Source organism: Strix aluco, chromosome 3, assembly GCF_031877795.1.
Source record: "Strix aluco isolate bStrAlu1 chromosome 3, bStrAlu1.hap1, whole genome shotgun sequence".
NCBI classification, from domain to species: Eukaryota; Metazoa; Chordata; class Aves; order Strigiformes; family Strigidae; genus Strix; species Strix aluco.
Genome location: NC_133933.1, coordinates 102,689,523 through 102,716,024, shown reverse-complemented (window position 1 = coordinate 102,716,024; position 26,502 = coordinate 102,689,523). Strand labels below are relative to the sequence as shown.

At 35.7% G+C, this 26,502-nt stretch overlaps 1 protein-coding gene across 1 annotated transcript in view; it reads right to left on the bottom strand.

Moving 5' to 3' along the window:
• The window catches only part of EYS (eyes shut homolog), a 1,110,009-nt gene that overhangs the window by 536,867 nt on the left and 546,640 nt on the right, over window positions 1–26,502 (bottom strand). Inside the window, exons 27-28 of the mRNA XM_074819828.1 lie at window positions 1,896–2,067; window positions 1,291–1,369 (exon numbers count right to left, since the gene is read on the bottom strand). Of these exons, the coding sequence (XP_074675929.1) occupies window positions 1,291–1,369; window positions 1,896–2,067 (251 nt within the window). The remainder of the gene's footprint in view (window positions 1–1,290; window positions 1,370–1,895; window positions 2,068–26,502) is intronic.

Here is a 26,502-nt window from a genome sequence, read left to right as displayed (position 1 = left end):
CAGTATGAAATGTGGTTATCTTTTGAATATGATTTTATGCAGTTGTCTACAGGTCATTTAATCTCTCATTCACTTAAAATGGAGGAAAGTGTAAATCATGGATGTTGCTAGAGAAAATATTGCCCAAGGGTATTCTGTATTAGTGTTGGCAACAGCTGATAATCATACAGATTTGCGATACCATATCATGATGTGCACTCTGTTGAGATGAATCACTTATTTTCTGAATTCTTTCTGTAAAGGAAGTTGGAAGATAATATTCCAGCCAGATTTACTCCTTGTGTGAGACTGTCATGCACTTTCAACAGAAAAGTTGTAGACCTTACTTCCTTTATGTAATATGAGGTGGTTTTAGTTATCTAGTACTTTTAGCTATATATAAAATATCATTAAAGGTCCCTACAGACATACAGAAGTTGAAAATAAGTTTGGATAACATTTTGGCGTGTGTTTTTGACAATTCAGAAGCACAATATCAGAAGCCAGATAGCTCAAAAGGAGGCAGATCTCATGTCAGACTTTCTCATGAAACCGAATGTATTTAAAAGGATCATACCCCAAGATCTGATTAAACTCTTTTTGGCACAAAACCTGAAAAAGTCTAAATCAGCTCAATACTTTCCCCAAAGTACGGCTAACATTGAAAGGGCCGTTCATTGTTATGCCAGGTGTAGTCACCTTCTACAAGTTGGTTTGTTGACCATGGTTAGCTTCATGGCACAGACTCGCACATACAGATGCCTTCTTACCCACAGCCATTCCCCATGATAATGCAAAAATATTCTTGAACTTAAGAGGAGGAAATGGGCATTGTATTTATATGCCACAGTTTTATATCACAGAATTCTACAATTACTTGGATTTTGAAATTTTAAACATGAGTCATGCCTACTTTCGGTGTAGAACATTGCACCTTGAGGTTTACTATTCAAATATACAGTTAAGCTACAGCAAATGGGGCTTACAATGCAAATTAGGTAGTTATGTCATCCATGCTTAACTGAGGGATAAATGATTTTCAGGTAATGTTGGCTTAGCTTGCTGTGGCTTTTCAGATTTATCATTCACACTTCACCCTTACTGTTCTTTAGACATTTTCTCAATCGTCTTTTTTTTCATGCAGTTTCATGTAAGTAACAAATAATGAGCCTTTCAGATGGATTTGAAACAACTGAATTTGTCATGTATTTTCAACTAAATGACCTGTTCAGAAGTTGCTTAAATAAGAATGAGTTTCAAGTGGCATATTACCCTGTATCCTGTAATTAAAAAAAAAATTTGAAGACATACATTAATATTTATCTCACATCTTGAGCCAGTCCATCCCGATTCACAAGAACATTGATATCCATCAATGAGATCTATACATCTGAAATACAAAATAGTGTTATTCAGATGAAGCTATGTAATTCTAGATTCAGCACTAGTAGTATCATTCCAAACATTTAAAAATAGTGATCTGATGTAAACTACTAAAATCTATGGCACTTTCAATTAGTTTTAATAATAGGTTTTGTATGTGTATATTATGGGTGCTGAGGGGTTTTATAAGGATACTGAAAGTCATATTAAAAGATGTCTTCCGATTTCAACCTGTTGGCACGTAACAACTAAAGATTCACTTTTAAGTATATTAAACTGCAATTAATCCACATGTACTGAAAACTGGTTTATGCTAATGAACAAAAATGAAAGAGAAACTGAGATAATGTAACAGTATATTACATTAGCTTAAGCAGGCAACATCTGTCATCTGTGAGTGTGCTTGTACTCTTACTTTATGGAAGAACATAATTAAAAGTATATTTATCAACCTTCTCATATCATTAAATCTTAAATATTGCTAGTTAGGTACATTATCCTGGAGATAATAATAGTTAAATAAAAATAGCTACCTTCCATGAAGACAAGGATCTGGCAAGCACTCATTAACATTTATCTCGCAGTTTGTTCCAATAAAGCCTCTCCTACAGTGACACTTATAGGAACTGATGTCATCAATGCAACTTCCATTATTGAGGCAAGGAGTAGACATACATTCATCTATATTTACTTCACATCTATCACCTGTGTAAAAAACAGAAGATATGACTAAGCTTTAAATTCTAAACTCAAACCAACTAACAGTTATTTATTAATATTAATAATTCCACAAAAACTGTTTTTATTTACATATATTATTTATATAGTTCATTATATTTCTCAATAAAGAGTATCCCATTAGATTTACCTATAGGTGTAAATGCCAAAACCGATTTATATTGCAGTGTATTATAATGATAACATCTGTAATTGTGGCAAGGCAAGAAGGCTTTGAGGGTCAACCTGCAAGCAAAATAGTTAAATGGAAAAACTGAAATATCAAGAGGAATTTTTTTAAGCAGTTATTAGAAAGATGAATAGCACAGGTTTCCTATAAGAGGAATACAGAAATAAAATGATACGTCTTGCTGATGATCTAATTGTAATACTTATTTTCTCAAAATGAAATTAAAATGCAAGGGCTTTCAATAAATGATGCAAGACGTAAAATTCCTTGAAAACTTTTTGAAGACATTTATTATGAGATATGGTGGTACACTTTTCTTCTTGTAATTTTCCTGCAAATTAGTGCCACACATCTTCCATCTAAACATCTCAAAATACTTTGCAAAATACTAATTGTCAACCAACACATACGTAGGTCTCTTGTAGGCAGCTAAGCTCCACACAGCCACTTGTCCACCCCCCCATGGGATGGGGGAGAGAAACAAAAGGGTAAGAATGAGAAAACTCATGAGTTGAGACAAAGACAGTTTAATAAGTAAAGCAAATGCTGCACACGCAAGCAAAGCAAAACAAGGAAGTCATTCATCACTTCCTATCGGCAGGCAGGTGTTCAGCCATCTCCAGGACAGCAGGGCTACATCACGCATAACAGTTACTTGAGAAGACAAATGCCGTAACTCTGAACATCCCCCCTTCCTCCTTCTTCCCCAGCTTTATATGCTGAGCATGATGCTACCTGGTATGGGATATCCCTTTGGTCAGTTGGGGTCAGCTGTCCCAGCTCTGTCCCTTCCCAATTTCTTGTGCATCCCCAGCCCACTCACTGGTGGGGTGGGGTGAGAAGCAGAAAAGGCCCTGACTCTGTGTAAGCACTGCTCAGCTATAATGAAAACGTCTCTGTATTATCAACACTGTTTTCAGCACAAATCCAAAACATAGTCCCATACAAACTACTATGAAGAAATTTAGCTCTACTCCAGCCAAAATCAGTACACTAGGGATAATACAAGAACACTCTCCTGATTTTTCAGGTGTGTGGGCCAGGGAAGGTGTGGAGGAGAAAAAAATAATGCTTAAGGTAAAGGTCCTCCTCTGGAGCACATAAAGTGTTCAGAACCTACAAGTTACACCAGTTCTTCTGGCTCTCCATTTCACAGTAAAAGTGAAAGTCATTTCTTGCCTTTCTGTAACGAGGTATTTACTTAAGTATCACAGTCTCAACTCAAACCCACCTATTTTATACACAAATGTGAAGAGTAAAAGAAAAGTTCCTTAACCTTTTATCATTGCTAGACATCCAGCTACTGTCAGCTTTATACAGGAAGGAATTCATAGCAAAGAAGCGCAGAGATACCCTAACTTTATCTAGTCCATGTGTGAATATACAACTAAAGATCAAAATCAGGCATTTGCAATAAATCTATTAACATGCTACAAATAGAGTTACTTTAAGATTATGGGAAATATTTTTACCTAGTGAAGATCAATAGTGAAATATTCACATTAATACGAATGTTAGGTATGCAAAAATATTGTATGCGTTTGAGGAAATTGCTTTTTTTCACAATATACTCTCAGTCTCCTAATTGAGTCAAAGAGAATAAAACAACATTCCAGATTCTGTTTTGAAGTCTGTGGCCTCAGCCCCAGCAGCCCTAGAGCACTGGTGTCACGCTCTAGCAAAAAATGCATGACAGGAGATTGGACTTGGCAGATACCCCCAGGAAAATGAGCTGAGAGGGACTGCTGTACAATTCTGTATTTGACCAGATCCTGGCACAGTGCTAAGCTATATATTGGTACAAATTAGAAGACAGTTCTGAAACCTGTTTAACCCCCATTCCATACAAGCATTTAGCAAACAGCTCTGATCGTTCTTGCTCCTTGGACACACTCGCCAATTTAGTGTCACAATCTCTGGATCACTGGTGTTTTATTTGATATCACTACATGTAAGAACTTAAAACTTTCAGAAATAGTTTGTGAATGTATTGCCAAAACTTAAATTCAGGAACAGAGAATCCAAGTTAATCTGTTCTGTTATAGAAGACCTACCCATCAAAGAGGCAATTCTCCTTGTAAGTCAGCATTAGGAAAGAAAATTTTTAACCTGCTCTTATCAAGGAATGCTTCAAAAGCATTGGCAGGATGGCAGTACAACACAATAATATACTTTGACATCACTTTACTTGCAACTCTAAAGGTAAATATTTTTATTGTATCTGAATGGTGAGGCCATCTCTCTAACGTATTTCTATTCTACACCATTATAAAAAACAAGATGATTTCATGATTGTAGATTTTCCTGGTCCATTTAGCAAAGACTGTGAGTTTTAAAATGTGATAGTCCCATAGTTATGCTTTTTTTTGTAAATGAGTAATGCCAATCTTTGCTGTATTTTGACTCAGTTATACCTTCACTCCTATGTTTTCAATACTGCTGATTAGAAGTGGTATTAGCTTCCCATGCAAACAAAAAGGTCTGTTCTCCTAAGAAGTGTTACTAACTTAAATTTACCGAATTAGTGAGAGGACATATTAATTAAATGAGTAGCATTAATGTACACAGACCACTGTTGTTTTTGTACTGTGTACTCTTATAAAATAATACTTTTAAAACCTCACTTTCCTAGTTAATCACACACGTTACTTAGGAGGTGTAAATCTGTATTTTAGGAGTTAAAGGTTCTCAGTTCAAATTTTGTAATTTCCTTTTGATAATGAGATATATGTGAAACCAATAATAAATAAAAAAATAGTTTTAGTTTTTTATTAGTTTTAAAGTCAGGTATTTCTGATCTTGAAGGAAGCAAACCCTAGAATAGCTCTTTTCAGTTTTTAATTTTATTATTTAAAATAGTTTGCTTCATAAATAAACCATTGCCATTCATTCCTACTGCTACCTTTCACTGCTGCTGTTTTCTATCCTCTGCATAGGTGTAATACATCCACTAAAGGAAATAAACCTGAAATCAAATTACATTTTATTTACAAAAAATAGTATATTGCTAGTAAGATATTTAAATATTAGTTCAGCAGTATACCAGTAGCATATTCCAAAATCATCTAATGAAATTTGATTTGAATATAATCAACCTATTAGAAGCTTGGCTGAGATACTTCAGTGGCTGCAGCCTTTCATTTGAAGAGGTTGACACATATTGATATATTGATTCTGAAAGACAGATTATATGTTAAAGTAATCATTGATAATTATTCCATATTCACATGTGTTTGTATTACTATGTTATCTATTGAGAAAGGAAAAATTATGGTTCCTTTAGATGATTAACATCTTGTAATTAAATAGATTCTGTTTTACATTTCTGACCTACTCTTATTTATGCTACATTGATCTACTACCTCAACACCATTGAATAAATTTTTCCCTGAACAGCTCAGTGAATGCAATGGCAAGGCACTGAAAATCCATTACTTGATTGTGGGAAAGAAGACTCAGTGCATAAATTTAATGTGTCAATAAATGATTACAAAAATTACATTTCATAAGACAAGACATATTGGGAAAATTGTATTTCGTATCTTACTTTCACTCCTAGAAAAAAACTTTCAATTATAACCTTGGATAGTTTTAAAAACAGGGGTTATTGCAGTCTTCCTTTTTTTTTTTTAAAAAAAAAAAAAGTATTTAGAATTACATACTCGGAATTACCAAGTAGTGGAGAAATATTCAAAATGTACCTTGTATAAAGAAATTTTCCTCTTCCGTGACTTGAAGACTTAAACTAGATATGACTTAATATATTTAATAGTCACAATAAAAAAGAACATGTCAGTAAAATGCCATAGAACTGCAATAAAATCTGCAACAGCTCTTAAAAGAAAACAAAATTAATAGGCTACTTCCACTGAAGTTCCCAAACACTTGTTTAGTTGATTTGGAAAAAAAAGAGTAATGAATTCAGTAAAATTCTGATCAAAATGTCAAATTATAACTAGTCAGACATATTGTTAATGCAAATAAACGGTTCTTTCCTGTATGGTCTCATGCCTTTTGTAAAGGCCTGCATACTTCTTTAAAAATCCAGTAAAATATTCATAATGAATTAATGAAAAGAATAAAGCCTCAGAATAGCTACATAAATTGAAGAAAGTAACTATTTTTAGTATTCTAAACAGGGTATTCTTATTCAAAATTAAAAACTTGTAAAATTATTTTTCTACAAATATGTAATTTTGTGGAAATGACAGTGGGCAGAATGTCTCTGCCCATTCCTCAGCTTCTATGTGGCAGTGAAGAGAGCAGAATTCAGATACTATTGTGTTAGGGAAGTCAGAGTGTAATACATTCCACCTAATTTTAATTATTTTAAAATTAAGCAGCTACTTTAAGATATGTGTCTAAACTCGCTTGACAATGGATAGAGAGAAGAAGCTTCAAAGAGTGACCTGTATCATGTCTTGGACACTGCTTATTTTGAATGTCCTAGAAGTGGCAGTGACTGCAGAAGGAAATTAAATTAGTAATTTGGACTAGCTGCCTAGTTTTTAGAGGACTAAAATTAGGGGAAATTAAGCCTATTCCTTGTATCAGCTGTAAAGATCATCATACATGTAATGCAGCTTGCTCCACATTTTCTAAATCTACATTTTTGTGTGTGTGTGTTGTGTATAGAAGTTTTTGGAATACCAGCATGAGTCCTGAAATAATATTACCTTTTTGTTCTCAGCCCCAGTTCTCCCACTCCTTAAAGTTCAGTGACAACATATGACAGTAGACTTCCTTTATTTCTGTCCAAATACTGTGAAATCCTGTCTATCACCCTTCAAGGCAATCTTTGCTTAAGAGAACGCTTAATGTCACAAAGGGTCTGTAACCTCCAGGTCTATCTGAATTACACGAATTAAAATCCATGAAGTAATGTTCAGGCAGGGATTAACATTGGAAGCTAGAAAAATACAACTTTGTGATTAGTTTCTTTAAAAAACAGGTATCATGAGAAATAATTAAGATTAGATTCTGCCAAGAAAGACTGAATCTGATGAAAAGAACAGAAATGCCTTGTAGTGGTATCTTCATATTCTGCCCTTACTAGCAAAACTTTAGCAATATTAATAGGCAAAACAGACTTTTAGTCCTGCCAGTGTTAAAAGTTTCAGACATATGTAAAGAGTAAAAGTCCATTTTGTCATTTCCACCCTAAAAGGAATTTGTAAGATTTGCTGTGAATACAGACTATAATCATTACAGTAATTATTGATACAATAGACTTAAAGATGAAAACGAATACATGAAACACTGGGAAAATAACTAAATAAAAAAGAACTAAATAGAAATAATGTAATATTGAAGTATTTTCTAACAAGAAAATGACTTCATAGTAGAAGCTAGTTCAAATGTTCTTGCCAAAATGCACTAACTCAAAATAGTTTTGGTCGTGTTTATAAAAAATAATTTACATTCAGATGCTAAAATGTCTTCTTTAAATTCAAGACCCATATTCTAATACCCTCTGAACAAATCAGGACAAATCATGCCTGGCATTAATCCCTTACCATCAATGGATTAATCCTTTTGATATGAATAAACAATTTCATTTAAATTATTTCCAAGAGCAAATTGTACTAAATTTTTAATTTGTCATATTGTAGACACAAAAAGGCTGGCAATCGTTCATGATGGTAACCTAGACAGTCTCATTCTCTTTCAATGTGACTGTCATTAATTTGAAATCTGACTTCTTTTTCAATCCTTGTTTAAAGTATGAAAACTTTTAATAAAAATAGTCTTGCTGTATTAGAATCATTATAATACAACCAAACATTCTGAAAAGTTAGTGTGAGAGACAGTCTATAATACCACAGAATGAGCACTTTACTTAAAACATTGTCTGTAAATTGTTTCATAGCTCTGACTGTGTCAGATGTATTACTGGGCTGAGGACACCTCTTGGAGCTCTGCTTTACAGATTGTACTTACCATGCTAGAAATAATGCCTCCATGCACCAAAGAAAGGGAAAAGTACCTCACACATACCATGTTTGGGGGATTATTGATATTGATGGTAACCTGGGGGCTCTACTGCATGTCAGAGTGATGCAGAAAGTGAAGAAATCCCATAGATGTGAGAAGACAAGTATGGAGTAATAATAATGACACTAAGATGAAAAGGAGACAGCTTTTCTCCTACTCCTTCAAATCACCCATTCATGGGAAGAATCAGTCTGTCTCATCCCTTAATAAAGAAAACTCAGCAGCCTTTTCCAATGTCCTTTTTATGTTCAACTTATTTCATTAATAGGGGATGCCTCAGACTTTGTTGGAACTAGTTCATTTGCATGATTCCGCATCTACATCCTAATCTAGAGATTGTCATATCTTCCATCAAGACTTTCATCTTTTCAACTGTAAACCCAAATAAGAAATTACCCTTCTCTGCCTTCAAGGATTTTTCTTACCAACTTCAGATCCAACCTAGAATCTTTCCCTCTTCTGATCACTGGGCATTTGTTCTCACCCTTCTGTTAAAAAAATGATTATGTTTTTGCATTTCTTCCCTCAGAAACACATCCCCCAACATCCAACCAAGTTTTTGCAAGCTGTAATGTACCTAACAAGCTGAAAAATCAGACAGACCTGATCCTGTAAGTATCTTGGCACAGGAAAGGAAGAAGCTTGAAATGGCAGTGGGTCCTAAATTTTTTTTTTTTTTTTAAACTCTCCTAGTAGCAAAACTTGAGCTCCTCAGGAGCTCTTTCCTTTCAACAGAATAGGGCTGAAAGCAGACACTGGGAACATAAGAACAGACATACAACAAACACCTCGGACTTATGTGTGATCTCTGAGATGCACAAGCATTCTTAGTTATGCTTTCTCTTTAAGCTTTCATTCCATTACTAACAACTCTGAAGTTTTTCTACATATTTTTTCATTTTACCTATGACTGATGCTCTCATGACAAGTTCTGTAGTCTATGCAATATATATAATGATTTATTTATCTTAAAATAATTCAGCTATTCAGCTTCATTACTTTTAGACAAGTTTTGGCTATTTTTTATACTGCCTGCATATAACTTAGAAATTTTTTAATTTTTTAGACAGTAAATAACTTTTTTTTTAAAAAGAGATTTCTGTGATAATCTCTAGATCCTCCTTTCTTGATAAGTACTTTCACAACATTTTGTATTCGGATGTTTTTATGATTATGTGTTACATTTTTGAAAGTAAAAATATGATTTTTGAAAAGACAGTATATATTCTGTTATTTTTACTTCTTATTAGACTTACAAGAACATATATTAGAACTGATACATATATTTTTTAAAAATATATAAAACATCTATATACTAAATATAAAATTATTTGATTGCTAGGGCTAAAGGAAGATAGTAATTTATAGACCTCTTCAGTTCTTTTTTTTCTAGGAGACGCATAAAGAGATTTGAGTGCTCTTTCAGGAGATTAAAAATTGGGGATATTAATTTGTGATAAGTGGCTGGTATGAAAAGAGAAGAAAAGGAAGAAGCACAGAATTTCCTGTAAGAATGAAGTCAAAGACACTACCTAGAAAAGAAAAACAAATGCATGGTAAAAAAATATACGTTGTTGAGGGTGTACCTGAAAATAGAACAGTAAATTAGCATGGTATACTAATTTATACATGATATAGGAAAAAAAAATGTAGGTCCTGGTAACTGGAAATTTTATATCCAGTTGAAAAGAGCCAGAACTGAGAGAAAAGGAGACATATCCTTTTAGAATCAGTCAGCGACACCTAGTTCTTATCTTGTTGAAGTCAATTTTAGTATCAACTATTATGATAAGACTATTGACAACTACTTGTGACCATTCCATGAGATGTCATTATAGATAGATGTTAATAAAAAGATCAATTAATAGATTTATCATATGGATGTATCAGATGGACATTAATGTATAACCAATAATGAAGCCAACTATATAGATGAAAAAATATTGTATAGCATAAGTCTAAGGAATAAAAATATTGCTCAACTTAAACATGAGTGAAAATACTACAAACCATATTGCAGAACATATTTGAGTTACAGAAAAAAAATAACTCATTTGTTAAATAATTTCAGCATCAGAGTGTCAAATCCCAAAAGAAGTAGACAATAAGATACAACAATATTTTCTAACATGCCTGTGTATCACAGAAATTGTGAATAATAATGGTAATGCTTGTGAAAAATTTCTACATTTGTAGATGAATTTAAGGTCCTAGTACCATACTTATATGAGCTTATATGGGCTTAGTGGCTTTTTTAAACTCAGAATTTTTTAAAAATCACCATTCATCATTAATGATATAACTCCAAGAAATATATAACTGTAGACAAGTATACATTATGAACAGAAGTTGTGGAAAAACACTAGAATATGATGCTTAACACTGGTAGTTATTTACAGCTTAAAAATCTTAATTTAAACAGATAGAAAATATGTATTCAAACATGGTCCGTCTTCACCAGGATCAAGAATGGTAACTGATCATTCTCAGCTGACTATTTGCACCACAGAAAAAACCAAGAAGATAATACAGAGCAAAAAATATATCAGCTGAGCTATCTGGGATCAAAAGCAATGTAAAGAGAAACTGGTGTATGGAAAAGTAATGTAATAGCATCTCATAATTAAAGCAAAAACAAGCTGGGATGAGTACTAGGTTAAAAATTCGGGTATTTTACCTATTACAGGAAGATGTGGAAGATACATCTTGAAAAAATACGGTATGTAGTAACTTCTATTTATTTCCATGGCTTTTGAAATATCTCCTATAATAAATACTTTTTCTGAATACACATATATACAAAATCACATTGTAAATAAATGCTTCAGTCTCCTTAAAGGAGATTTTTCAGCAGAATGTCTTTCATATCTGATAAATTAACTTTGATACAATATGCCCCAATTGCCATATTCTAAAATAACCCTCCTACAAATCTAGAAATATGTTGCCTCTTAAAATGAGTAACTGTCCACAAAGAACTAGTACTCATTTTGCCACAGTGACATTAATCTTGTGAACAGCAAAAGGTCCTTTTAACATCATTTTAGTATTGCCTTTCAGTCTGTTATGAGTAAATAAGCTGTAACAAAAGTTTCCTAAGTATGCTGCATGAAAAACTGCGTGATGAGGCTGCTGAGCTTGTTTTTGTTGATTTCATCTTCAGAAAGATTTATTATAGCATAGTGACTAATACAAGAGATTTATATTTTCTATTTCTATTGTATTTTGTGTCAGTAATAGATTTATGTCAGGCAGTTATTTCACTTTCCTTATATCAAGTCAAGTTAAATTGGTGCTGATGAGACTACAGAAAATTTGAGTGGTTGAAAACTATTTTGAAGTAATTTTTTTTTTCTTTGTTTAGACAAGGTTTGATTTCCAGTCTGGATGGGAAAGCAAAGAGAACTTTACAAGATAAAATTAGACCATAGTAAACAAAGTAATTAAGACAAATACAGATTAATTTTCTTGGTGTAAAACTTTGAAGATATTTGTTTTCATTAAATATCAATTTGGGATCTTAGATATGCCTGCATGGCTACTGAGAACCGTATCTGCCCGTTTAATTTAAAAGTGAATGCAAGAACTACAGCCTGGCAGTTGGCCCCCAGTCCTCCCAGCCCCAGGCACAAAAAGGGCTATGATTTGTCAGGCAGTGACTGAGGCCAGGGTGTCACCCCCTCCCCAGAGGGGCCACCCCCAGAGCTGAAACTAGAACAGGGGAAGCAGCACTCACTGGCCCCAGCGCAGGGGTTAAACCAGCACCTCCCATCTTCGGTCATGACAATGCTGAGCCCCTGCACTGCTGGGTCAGCACACAGCTGAGCCTCCTGCTAAGGACAGAAATCATATTTATTGGATTACAAAATGATAAAATCAAGCTATACCTAAAGATAACACAGTTTAGAGTTATGATTCAGTTCACAGATGAATAAATTTACATAAAAGGATGGAGAACAAGATAAATCTGAAGACAGTGCAAGTAAAGTCTGAATATTGGAAACATCATGATAAAAATGTGGTAGTTGTCAACATTGCCAGAGGAGGTCACATTGTAGCTGGGCAAGCTGCAAATATCAATTCAATATTTATGACATTTTAACTTTGATTTTAAGCACATAGGTTTTAGTATAAGCAATTTCTTTATTAAAATTGAGAAAAACTTTTAAAACTAAAAGATAAGCGAAAACTTGTAACTGAAAGACAAATTTCTAAGAAGCAAAGTATCTCTCATTTGAACTAATACATCTCCATATAGAGAAAAAGACTGTATTGTTATGGTATATTGTATGCATGAAATATATTTCATAAATTGCATATATATATTACTATAAACATACACACACAGTCTTACAGAGAAATACCCATATTTTATTCATTATAGTCGCTGTTTATTAGCCATTTTAATTTTAACATTGTAATATAAAATCGAGTGTAAAAATAAAATTTAAAATAGGGAAAATTGAAGAGCTGCACTAAGTGGTAAAGGTATCAAGAAAAAGCTGTTCTAGCATCACTCTAAAATAATGTAAGTATAACTTTGTGTAAAAAAAAAAATATATTCACATTTACTTCCTTATCACTCTATAACCTGAATGCCTCCAGAATATACTAATATTATGATTATTATTATAGCTTTTGGTTTTCTTCTCTATTAGGCATGTTTTATGTAGTCTGTAATAATCTTATTTAAAACTGAAGCACTATGCATTTTTACAGTCAGATGATAAAAAAAACTCAAGGTTTACTGTACAGCTAAAAACTCAACTTGTCTTTCTCTTCTTGGGACACAAGGAATCACACTTACTATTAATTAAGTAATGTATTATTCACGTTAGAGTTTAAATGTCCCTTCAGAAATGAGAACAATACTGTCCTTGGAGGTTTTCCAGACCCAGCTGGACAAAGCCCTGAGCAGCCTGGTCTGACCCCATAGCTAACACTGACTTCAGCAGGAGGTTGGACTACAGTGCTCACAAGGTCCCTTCCAACCTGAATTATTCTGATTCAAGAATGAAATTTCCCTGGATATCTTGACCTGGTAGCCTGGTTAATGACAAAATGCATGGGATCAAAAGTAGGAAGTGGGTGCACAGAAGCAGATGACAATGCAACAAGTATTTGATCATGGTTATATGCAGAAGGACTTGTGAATAGCATGTATTTCATCATAGCCTAAGAATTTTCAAAATTCTTATGCTATTTAATAACACTCCAGTCAAATTCAGCCTCCACAAAAATATCCAGAAAGAAAGTATGTAAAAAAAAAAGGTAGACTGCTTTATTTTTTTTTTCCATTTAGATTGATGATAATCACACACTGAGACTCTATGCAGGCAAGGAGGAAGTACAAACACTTGGCAATAACCTTTAACTGGAAATAATCTTAATTACTGATGAGAAAATGTATTATTTAGAATAAAGGTACACCTTGGGTAGTGTATTTAGGCAACGTAAAACAGTACTTTAGGCTGACTGTGGAGAAATAAGACAGATTCAAGTCATGTAATCAGTAAGACCCAGAGAGTTGTTCCATACTTTTTTTCTACTACAAACTAGGAAAAAAACCAATGGAATTTCTAAAAAAACTACTAGCTTCTTACAATGAAAGGTCAGCCCATTCTACTTTAGTGAACAAAATACTCTTCATGAAGTCACCTACTTTTGCTGGCAGAGGTAGCAACAGCAAACCAAAAAAAATCCATGATGGTCATGCTTTTCAGAAATAAGAAGCACAACTTTACAGTAACTGTTCTAACATATAGCATGTAGAGTTCTGCAAAGTGAAACCATCACTCAGCAGTCATTGCTTTAGATATCTATTGCTGTCACTGACTGAAACTCCACAGGTTTTTAAGTGATGAATTGCTTGTTTTTACCTAACTAGTTCCCAGTCATGAATTTTTGAGTGCACAGCAAAAAACCGCACCATCAGAAATAGCTATTAAAATATTCTTATTTCATTTGTAGCATTATTTTTTAGAAATACTACAATAATTTAATATAAAAGATTTAAACATTAAGTACATTTACAACTTACACAAAGCTCAAAGAAATATCACAGAGTCATAGAAGAACAGAATGGCATTATGATGCATAATGTTCCTCTGTGGTGTTCTCGCATTAAAGCTGCTTAAAAGTTCCTTTGTCACAGTATTTGTAGCAGAGCAATTTGTGTGGAAATTGAGATTTCAATCCCCTGGGCCTTGGTAACTCTTACAGAATAGAAACTCCTTTAAAACATGCAGAGTGGCATACCTGAATACATTCAAAGACCCCTCCAAAGTTACACTTGCTGAAAAGTAGAGTCTTCCCTAGCTAGCACTAGGAGCTAGGAAACAGCTCTAACAGTTGCATCAGGGCTTTCTCAAATTTGTTGTAGGTATAATGTGATGCACTGATTTTGGCTCTAGAAATCCTAAATAATTTAAATTCTCACCTAATAGTTTACCATAACAGATAAGATCTAGATATGATCACTTGACCACAAACTCTCAACTGTTCTCACTGGACAATCCTATCCCTTGAATTCTGCATTTCAAACAGCTCAAAAAATCTTCAGGGAAGCATTCCACATCTGCTTTACCCTGAAACACTGATCTGATATAGATTATATTTATGTTATCAATTTCAGTTACTATTTGTTTAGCTGGGGATTGTCTCAGTTTTATTAAATGTTCCTGTTCTGGTAAATAGTATGTGAGTGTCCCAAGAAAGATACTTAGCACACATATATACGTATATATAGCCTCATGATCAAAAACATATGACAAACCACAGAACTTCATAGCAGCATTTCCACAATTAGGATACAACATTTAACAGTGATTCTATTCTTGTTAGGCATGGTTTCCTAGTCAAAGGGACTATTATTATTATAAGATTACTTTGATTGCCAATTTGTGGCAACAAGATGGAAATAAGAATGGTGCCAATATTATTGAAGGCCTCAGCAAAATCTGTTACTTTGAGAGTGGCAACCAGCCTTTACATGAAAGGGAAGTAGATGAGTACCAAATAACTTAAGGAACTAGAAAACTGAGGAAAGAACTATCAGCACATGTCTAGGTATCATAATGCAGTAGAGTGTTAGAGTCCCCAAGAATGATGTGCAAAGCAGTAGCTCTGGAATTCTAAAGGACTTTAGCCATGTTAGTATGGCATTGTATTTGGCTTTGCTCCCATGCCTCTAAGGAGGACTAATTAGCCAAGGGCTGACACCATTCTGAGGCAGTTAATTTTTTTTTTTTTTTCCGTTCAACCTAGCTTGCAAATTTTGAACTGTGATGTATAGTATGCTTACTGCTGTCAGCTGCACGAGCCTAAGGGATCACCTTCCTCCATTTTCACTAACGAATTAAAAAATTGTTTTCAAAAGTTTCCAGATTTGCTTGATATGGAGCAAGAATGTTTCAGAAACTGACAGAATGCATGGATGGCTCACTGGATTTTTTATATTGAAAATACTTTTTTTTTTTTTTTTTCTTTCAGTATAAGTGATTAATATTAAACAGACCAGTTACAGAAAGAGAATGTGGGAGAGGATGCATCACCATAATCTTACATTATGTGCAAGAATCAGATTCAAGACTTTGTCCTGGTCAATATGAAGTGATGTATGCAAAAGGAAGCAGAAGTTATTCAAAACTCTTTATTAGTTCTGTTGCATTTACTAACCTCTATAAACGTGCAGGAAACCTGGAGGAAAGTCTGTAAGAATCAAATTGAGATTTTCTCCCAATCCATGATACCATTTTAGCCAACGGATACAATAGAAAATGGATGTAAATCCTAACATGTACATGACTGCAAGAACAGTGTCCTTCTTATCATTATAAAGCGGTGTCTTCTACACTGATGCTATTCATAAAGAACCACAATTCATAAATAACATGCTGTTCCTTTTCAGCAGTAAAAATTAAGAAGCAGAGCCAGTTCTACTCCTCTATTACTGACTCCTAAGAATCCAGAAAAAAGAAGTTGGTTCTGTTTGAAGATAAATAGTAATTAACTGTACAACACATTGGTGAAATCACCTTAGAACTGCTATACGAAATACATTCAAATTAGACAGTAATGAGCATGAAGAACAAACACTTCACATTTAGGTATTCTTTGCCAAAAGACAAGGATTTTTCTCCCTAAAGGCACAGATCTGTAACCCAAAACAATTATATTTTACTTAACAAGGGGAGTGTACTGTCATCCAAGTTCCTAATAACCAGATTTAATTTGTACACACAGTGAGAGTTGCTGTTGCCAAACACTCATTATGGACTGTAGCATCACATATTTTGAGCATAATCTGCACAAAAAGTAGGTAGTTATTGACTTTGTCTCCTTAAGGACCAGAGACTTTGCATGCACTATAGAGACCTTTCTTTCTTACAAATAGGATTCTTAGCTGTTCAGTAACTTCACTGCTTTGAAACTACAAATATTTTTCTCTAGCTTTCTAGCTAGAGGTCACTGCTATATGGTATAGTAACCTTTACAGACCACATAAAATAAATAATCGTTTCCTCAAAGAAGAAAATATGTACTAGACTATTTTCTCCTGTTGCTGAAGCTGTAAATACAAGATTTGGAATAAAATTATCAAAAGGTCACATCCAAATAGTGAACTTGGGTAACAAAGGTTAGACTCAATAATATAACTTGTTTTCTGTTCTGCCATACAAAACACTGGGCCAAACATAAATTCTTGTATTCAATTCTTGTATTAATTCCCTGTAATTCAGTACCCTACTGGGCTGCATCTGAGGGTGCTGAGAAAGCTGGCTTACATCCTTGGAAGGCTGCTTTCTATCATGTCTGAAAGGCCATGGAAATTGGGGAAGGTCACCAGTGACTAGGAAAGGCAAACATTGCACGTATCTCCCGAAAAAAGACAAAAGGAAGATCTGGGTAACTAGAGGCCAGTAAGACTCACTTTAGTCTCTGGGAAGATCATGGAGTGAATCCTCTCAGAAGTCATTTCTAGGCAATAGAAGGAGGAGGTGGTGACTGGGAACAGCCAGCATAGATTGAGAGAAGCCCTGTGAAGAAGGACTTGGGGTACTCATGGCTGAAAAGCTGGACATGAGCTGACAATGTGCGCTCACATCCCAGAAAGCCAACTGTACTCTGGGCTGCATCAAAAGAAGTATGGCCAGCGGGTCGAAGGAGGTGATTCTCCCCCTCTACTCCACTCTGGTGAGACCCCCCGGAGTACTGAATACAGCCCTGGAGCCCTCAGCACAGGAAAGACATGGACCTGTTGGAGTGTGTCCAGAGGGCCACAAAAATGATCAGAGGGATGGAACACCTATCCTATGAAGAAAGACTGAGAGAGTTGGCATTGTCCAGCCTGGAGGAGAGAAGGCTTCACAGAGACGTTACTGCAGCCTTAAAGGAGGCTTATAAGAAAGATGGGGTCAGAATTCTTAGTAGGGTCTGTTGTGACAGGACAAGGGGTAATGGTTTTAAACTAAAAGAGGGCAGATTCAGACTACATATAAGGAAGACATTTTTTACAATGAGTGTGGTGAAACACTGGAACAGGTTGCCCAGAGAGATGGTAGATGTCCCCTCCCTGGAAACATTCAAGGTCAGGTTGGACAGGGCTCTGAGAAGCCTAATCTAGTTGAAGATGTCCCTGCTCATTGCAGGGGTGTGACTAGATGACATTTAAATGTCCCTTCCAACCCAAACGATTCTATGATTCTATATGTTTCTCAAGGAAAACTCTTGCCCGAACAATCTGATTACCTTTTATGATTAAATGACTAGGTTTGTGAAAGACAAGACAGCAGTAGATATCAGTTATCATGATTTTAGCATGGCTTTAACACTGTATCCCACAATGTTCCTCTACCCAAGTTAGGATGTTAGAGTCTGGAAGGGTAGACAACTGGATGGCTAAAACACTGGCTGGCTGGCTGGGCTCAGAGGGTTGTGGTTAATGGATCATACTCTACCAGGAGGCTTGTTAAATGATGAGTACCCTCAACTCTGACACTTGGCTCAGAAACCTGGGAGGCTTGAGACTGGCCTTTAGTAGTAAACCCTGAAAAAAAGACAACTTTGAGTACCTCAGACTCTTCCATGTCTTTTGTCACTAGGTCCCCCTCTCCACTGAGAATCAGGCCCACTTTTTAATTTGCCTTCTTTTTTGTTGCCAACGTACATATAGAAGGCCTTCTTGTGGCTTTGCATATCCTTCTCTATTCTCAGTTCTAGCTGAGCTTTTCTTTCCATAATTTCAACTCTGCACACCTGAGCACTGGTTTCATATTCCTCCTAAGTAGCCCATCCCTGCTCCTTCCACCAGATGTATGCTGCTTTTCTGCATCTGAGCTCAATAAGGTGTTTCCTATTCATCCTTGCTGGCTGTCTGCCATGCCTTCTTGACCACTCTTCCTTGAAAAAGGATGAGCAGTAATTGGAACAAAGCTGCTACCAGACTAAGATTTAATTGGTTAAAGTATGGTTTAAGGCTCTAGTTAGTAGATGATAAGTCACTTTGAGAGGAAAAAGAATGTTTATGTCCTGACCTTCACTTTCAGGAGAGGTAACTAACAGTCTAGACCTGGCGCTTCAAGCCAAACACTCAAGGAAGTTATGCCTTACTGTTCCGTGTTCTTTCTGGCCCAGGCAATCTTTGTTGAATAGTACTGAAGTTCAACAAGTACAGCAAAAGTGGCCCCTCCTTTCCTTACAAATCAGGCTAACTTACAGCATGGACATTGTAGCACTTCTCAGGAAAACGCATAAAGTAAATTTGCCCCTTCATGATGGTGTGTTCACCGAATCTAAAATTCCCCAAACTTATGTGAATGCTCTAATCATTAAAAGACAGACACCACTACCTCCACATTTAGTACAGAAATCCAGTTCTGTCAGTATACATGTTAAATTTGTTCTTGGCATGCCAATCAGTTTTGGACTCTCTTGACATGTAAGCTACATTCTTCTTTGACATCTCAGGGAGCACACCATGAGATTTCTCCCCTCTTACTCTAAATAAATAGTCACTTCACTTAGTAGTGTAGTTGCTCTTATTCCTCTGGATATGACTAGCAAGGAATACAGACAGAGGCTTGAGGAGTGCAGATGCAATCACTGCCAGAGTCGGCTGGCAGTACAAAGCTGTGGAAGTAGCTGGGAAGGTCAAACGCTAAAGAAAACTTCTCTCCCTTTTCATTGATTAGATCTCGTGGGATGTTTTTGTTAGGTCAGCCCATTGTATAAAAAGCAGAGCAGAGTTTCCATTGTCACATAGACAAGATGAACAGCAGGTTCTGAGGCCCTGGGTAAAGAAGGCTGGGGCTCAGACCTGGCATTAAAGATAAAATATGAGTTATTTAAGCCAAGGTTTTGACTTGGTTTAACATACAACTTAAGTGCCCCTTTAGTCACTTCCAAAGGCCAGTTTGTACTGATCTCATAGAAAAGATAAGACTGTAAGGGTGGACCTGAGATTACGAGAACAGCTATTTAGAATTAAGGAATAAATACTGCTCTGCAGAAATGATGACTGAACCTTCACAGCAAAAAATTATTTCATGGTACTATGTCTTTTTTAGGCACCTTTCGGATCACATGTCCAATAATTGGCAGTTTGAATCAGAATTTTGAATTTATATACCTCAGTTTAATACACATCCTATTTTAGCCACTGAAATCTTTTTTTGAGTGTGGATGGAGGTGTCAAGGTGTTGGCAGGGCCCAGGAGGGGGGAGCTGCAAGGCAGCTTCTGTGAGAAGAGACCAGGAGCTGCCTCATGCTGGATACAGACAGTTCCAGCTGGCTCCAAAAGACCCACTGTGACACACAGCTGAGCCCCTCAGCCAAGATGGTGGTGCATCTGTAAAAACATATTTAAGAAAGGACACAACACTGTACTGGCAAAGTGAGGAGGGGGGAGTGAGAAACAATCCTGTGAGTACGAGGGTCAGAGAAGGAGGGAGAGGAGGTGCTCCAGGCTCCGGAGCAGAGATTTCCCTGCAGCCCCTGGAGGAGACAACAGCAGAGCAGTTATTACCCTGCAGCCTGTAGAAAGCACTCCTGACACAAGCAGATACCCACAATGCAGCCCATGGAGGACCCCATGCTGGATCAGGTTATTATTTCCTAAAGGAACCATTCTGTGATGACTCTATGATGAACTGTGGCTCATGGCGAGCCCTTGCTGAAGCAGGTATATCTTGAAGGACTACAGCCCTGGGAGAGGACCCATGCAGCAGCAGGGGAAGAGTGTTGAGGAGGAGGGAGCAGCAGAGAAGAGCTGTTATGGATTGACCACAACCTTCCATTCCCCATCTCCCTGTTGCCACCTGCTGAGGAGGAGGTAGAGGAGTTGAGAATGAAATTGAGCCAGTGAAGGTGGGGGAAGGGGCAGGAAGGAAAGGGGGAAAGTGTTGCTTTATTTTGTCTTTGTTTCTTACCATCCAAAAATCTATTTTAATTGGCAATAAAATATATTAATTTTCCTCCAGTCAAGTCTGTTTTACACATGGTGATAACTGGTAAGTGATCTCCTTGTCTTTATCTTGAGTTTTTTCATCTTTATTTTCTTTTCCTACCCTGTTGATGTGGGAGACTGAGAGTGGCTGGGTGAGCATCTGGCATCTGGCTAAGATCAACCCAACACATTTTAGGAAAAAACCCTTTAGTTTTTGCAAGAGATCTTAGAATTATTTAGTTAACCTCAAACAACAAAAATCAGAAAATAAAGACTTAAGAACTACCAAGTCTATCAATGAAAGGAGTAATGATTCGGTAATTCTAGAATAATTTCAAATGAAGCAATTAGGAATTATCAAACAAAACTCTACAGTCAAAAAAATTTGTATTCTTATTAAACCTGTTCTGCAACAGACTTGGTGATTCAGATACTTATGGTTTATACTTGAACACAAAATAATTTTTTCATTAACATGAGAAATATTTCACTTGAGGCATGTCTGAATCATCTGGATTATACTTTGACATAAGGTTGTTCAGATGGCAAGATTTATAAAGAAGAAGTGATTAACACCTCAATCATGAAAATGACCTTCAGCAGAAGTGATCATAATACATTATGTTTAATTATTTCTTTTAAGATGTTATATTGCTCAGCTTAAGAGAAAGTAATATTAGTGTTTTAATTAACAGATTTTTAACATCCAATTCAGTGGAATATACACATATGTATTTTTCTCATTTTATTCTTTACATAATTGTGTACCAGTGCACATTCAGAATGCAACACCACATTGATTTGTGATAATGAAGATATAACTACAGTCTTCAATTCTATTTCCTTATTTTGCTTTTAATTTTAAATTGTTGATTATGTTCCATTTAATTTATAATTCCACAAAGAGTTGTAAGACTTTCACTTGTTTGCACTGTATCTTTAGATTCTCTAACAAAAGTTTAGTAACGTACCAAGCCAAAATTAAATCTGACACAGACTTCGGTTCTCCTTTGAAATCCTTAGATATGAGCAAATTTACTGTATTTATAGTAACATTTATGAAATCAAAGGATTCTGGAATCATATAGAGAAAACCAGTCCCTGAGTAAGACATATATAAAAGGGTACCTTACTGCTAAAAGATGACTACGTAAGTATGGTGTTTCCTTACTCAAAAGATCTAACCTCTGTGTACATTATGTCTCATATTTGGTACATTACAAAGCATAATGTTTAGAGTTGCTTGTTTCTTTACGACATCTGCAGTACAAATTCACCAGTTCAAGTTACTACTGTTAACACACATCACTCCAGTCAACAAATGGCTGACTGTTTAGTCAAAACAGGTTTTAGATTCAGTGACTCAGAAGGTATCTTTCAGTTTTATGTTGTTATATCTGACACTCAGGTACCACCAACATACAAACAATAAGCAATAGTTGTGATCGTGAGTAAAGAGCTATTCTACTCAGGACTTTCAGCCACCGATTGATTTTTTCAGTTAGTTCTACAAATCAGACCAGAATTTTCTCATGTAAAGACGGGAGGTATGGAACAAGAATGATCAGACTGGGGAATGAAAGAGTTCACAGAGTTTTGTAGTTAACTGGTTACCTAGAGACTTTATGCTATGCTACTGTTAAAGTTTTTCGTGGTACCTAGGCATTAAGCACCAAAAATAGTTTTCCAGGCCTGTGTCTTTCAACATGAAAGTTTAATGTTATTTCAAATAAATCATTTTTTTTTGCAATGGAGTGTAAAACTGGGAAAAACTAATGATGTTTCTGTGTGCTTGGAAGTGAGTGGTCAAACTAATAGAAGGAGACAGTTTGTAGCTTTAGTATGCTGGTCATAGATCTGAAGGAACAACATATGTCTGTTTACAAGGAACCTTTTGACAACAAGGATGATATATACTATATATTGTACTGGGTCTGGCTGAGCCAGAATTGGTTTTCCCCTATAGCAGCCCTCATGGTGCTGTGTTTTATGCTGGGAGCTGGCAGGGTGTTGATAGCACACTGGTGTTGTGGCTACTGCTGAGTAGTGCTTACACAGCACCAAGGCTCTTTCTGACATTTCCCCCCCACAGTGGGACGGGGTGGGCAAGATCTTGGGAGGGGACACAACCAGGACAGCTGACCCGAACTGACCAAAGGGATATTCCAGACCATCTGACGTCTGCTCAAGTATAAAGCTGGGAAAAAGGAGGAAGGGGGTGGGGTCACCCTTGGTCCTCCGAGGCAACCACTACACGTATTGGAGCCCTGCTTCCTGAGAAGGCCCGACATCGCCTGTTCATGGGAAGTCGAGAATAAATCTGTTTTCTTTTTTTTTGCTTCCATGCACAGACCTTTGTTTCGCTTTGCTGATATTAAAACTGCTTTTGTTTTACCCACAAGGGTTGGTGGGTTTTTTTCCTATCTTACATTCTTTCCCCTCTTTGCCCTGTTGAGAAAATAAGGGCGGGGGGGGGGGGGGGGAAGTGATAGAGCGACTTGGTGGGTGAAGTGCTAAGGCTTGGACAATAAGCCCAAGCCAGAGTTGACCTATAGATGAATCCTGTACATTTCATAACTGATAACCATTGTGCTAATAGGTATTATACTAAGTTATAGCAAACCAACTATTCTGATGTAAAAGGTGGGAATACTGAAGCCTGAGCAACAGGCCCTGAACTGAAACTGCTAACTCTGTATGTAGTCATTAGTGGAATATGCATAGAAGATATAGCTTAAACATCATAAAACATGTCTATGTTGAATGTATCTTTATTTTTCTTTATGTGTGAGCAAGATAATGGAGCCACAGAAACAGTTGTCTGGCCTTGTGACCTTGCTCATAAATTAATTAGACCAGCAGGGAAACTCCCTTAGCTTCTCCCTTAAGCCCTGGCCAGGCTCTTGGGGGGAACCTAATGTGAGATGAAAACCAGATGTTTCCACTTAAAACAAAGGTGCCAGCTATTCTGGCTTACTGATTTTTAGGTATATAAGGCTGGGCCCGCTCACAGCGACTTTGGAAGCCTCACCTATGGGTGGATGCACCGTGTAGGATTTCCCACTTGCTGGGACAGGCTCTCCAAATCCTCGCTGTAACCGGGGCTCCCCAGCGACTGCGGATCTGTATGATGGTAAAGTATGCAAGTGGTGATGTATCTTTCTTAATCACTGTTCTCTCCCTCAGGTAGTAATGATTTGATGCATTACCCTGTATTTTCCTATTTGTTTAAGTGCACTATTCTGTCTTTTCTTACTGTGTGTTTTCTGTATTATTCTGTTACATTATTTAGTTATTTCTAGTAAAATATGCCTGCTCTTTTCACTCTGGTGTCTGAGTTTAATTGATATCCCTGATCAGCAAAACAGTGGGTACCTGGCATTTAGCCAAGGTCAAACCACCATATATATACAGTTGCTAAAGAGAAAATACAAGTAAAAGAACAGCAGTAGCTGATAGAGCTGGAATAATTAGATCTTGTGTTATCAAGAGTACCTAGTTGAAGCAAGCAGTATTGTTTTGTGAAGCAACACTGGTCAGCCAAAGCAACTGAAAAAACCAAGAGGGGGTAAACTGGGGATTAAAAGTTCATGTCACAGGGTGATCTGCACCTTTCATGTGGTCTTGCTAGCCAGTGTGATTGATGACAACTAAACATATGCAGAAGACTACTGCAGAAGAGGGGATGCAGTCATCTGTAGAAGGTATTTTGCCAAAAAAAAAAAAAAGAAAGGAACTGTGTACTTTTGAAAAGGATAAGTTGATTATTTGGTATTATCCTGTTGTTAGTTTTCTCCTTTGTCTAATATAGCACTGCTTTATTAAGTCATTTTTCATTTTGGGCCAGGGAAAACACAGTTTCTTGAATGCCCACATCACTTAGTTTTATTTTCTGAAGTATCTGGGGTGAGGACTTTAACCAGTGTTTATTAGTGATATCTAGGGTTTAAGAAGACCATCATTGCTGCCAATTGCATCCTGACAGAGAGGACACATCTATGTATTTTTCATCTGTGATCTGCCTGAGCATCTAAGAATCTACCTGAGCTGCAAAACAGTAGATTTTTATTTTAGCAGTGTTGAGATATAGTTCTAGTTTAATAGTTAATAAATTATTTTAATGAATTTTTGTTGAACAGCTATTTAAAATGAAATAAAATTATGAACAATGTTAAATAAAACCAAATTAAGAAAAAATTATGGAAAACTTAGAATTTTAAAAGATACTTTAGCTGCCAAAACTTTAGAGCTTACAGGACACAGATCAATGTCTAAAGACTGCCTTCTCTAAGTCACTGAATTACATGATGAACAGAAGAAACATTCAAAATGTCTGATGAAAGTTAATACTTTTAAAAGAGGTTTTTATAAACTAATGAAATACAGTAACATAATTTGGCCCAACCCATTCAATGTATTGTAATTTGTTTCCAGTTTCCATTCAAATTTATAATTCTATATTTGCTGTTATGTATCTTTAAAGGTGACTTGATTTGTCTGTGACAAAAAAGACTGTTCCTAAATTTATAAAATTACTTAAGGTGAAAGTGAAAATACACCTGTCTTTCAAAGAGTGAAATAAATTACTTTTGTCATATTGTTATAAATGTAATACCTTAAATACTAATATTTTCTAGTATTTTCTTTCATTATTTATAATTCCAAACAGTATAATTACATTTTCTGTAGTGTAGGTAACATAAAATAAAAAAAAAATGTTAAATTAAATATGAAAAATAAGCTATTAGCTATTTGAATTGTAATTGCTATAAAAAGTATTCAAAACCTCAAATTATCAGAGAACTAATTTACAATTCTGTATGTTTGCCATGGGAACATACAGTAGTCACATGCTCGTTTTGCTTCATAATCCAGAAAAGCAACATCTTGCTCTGAAAAGACCTCACTTGGAAATCAAATTATTTTCACTCACTTCTGGGTCTGCTAACACCGCAACTTCCTTTCAAAGCCTTAGTTCAACTGCTATACCAAACACTTTGTATTGGATGAATTATTCCTTCAGATTTAATCTAACTGGTACACTGCATAGTGGATGTCCAGTGTCACTTTAAGGGGTGGAAATAATCACTGGTTATAATTAAGTGATGGGCAACTATCACTAATTTTTGAGTAATGTTTCAGTGTTTGATAGACACCTGAATATCACACCACCCTTGTTAATAAATAACACTAAATAGTAAACAGCTATTCTTGTGAATATACTAAAAGAATTTGTACCAGCAAATAACTACTTATAATAGTAAACAACTACTACAGCTGATTAAAAAAACAACCTCCCCCCCCCCCAACAAAACTCACCTATCCTTGTTGGTTAAATGTGTTAGGGAAAAGAACGCAAGTCAAATTGCTTACTCAATAATGAAGAATCATAAAAGGAAAGCACACCTGCAAATTGCTTGTTCCTTTTCAAATTAGAGTCTCATAAGCCCTTCAGGTACAGGTGTCTTGTCTTTTATGAATATAACTGGGAATTTTTACAGAAACATATACGCAAAGGTGAAGACAATTGTTTTAACATCTATTAGTTAAAATTATAAAGCTGCAGCACCACTATCTAATGAACGAAAGTTTCTGTGATACCTAAGAAGTATTATTCAGAACACAGCCCTTCTAAAGAAAATATTGAGGGAGGGAAGAAAAAAAAAAAAAAGCTTTTACAGATTTAGGCAGAGAATTATATGGATTGTTCCAATTTTTGCTGAAATGTCAAGGATAATTTTGAAGAACACCGCACAAGCGGTATTTGGACTAAAGTTTGTGGCGAATGGAAGAA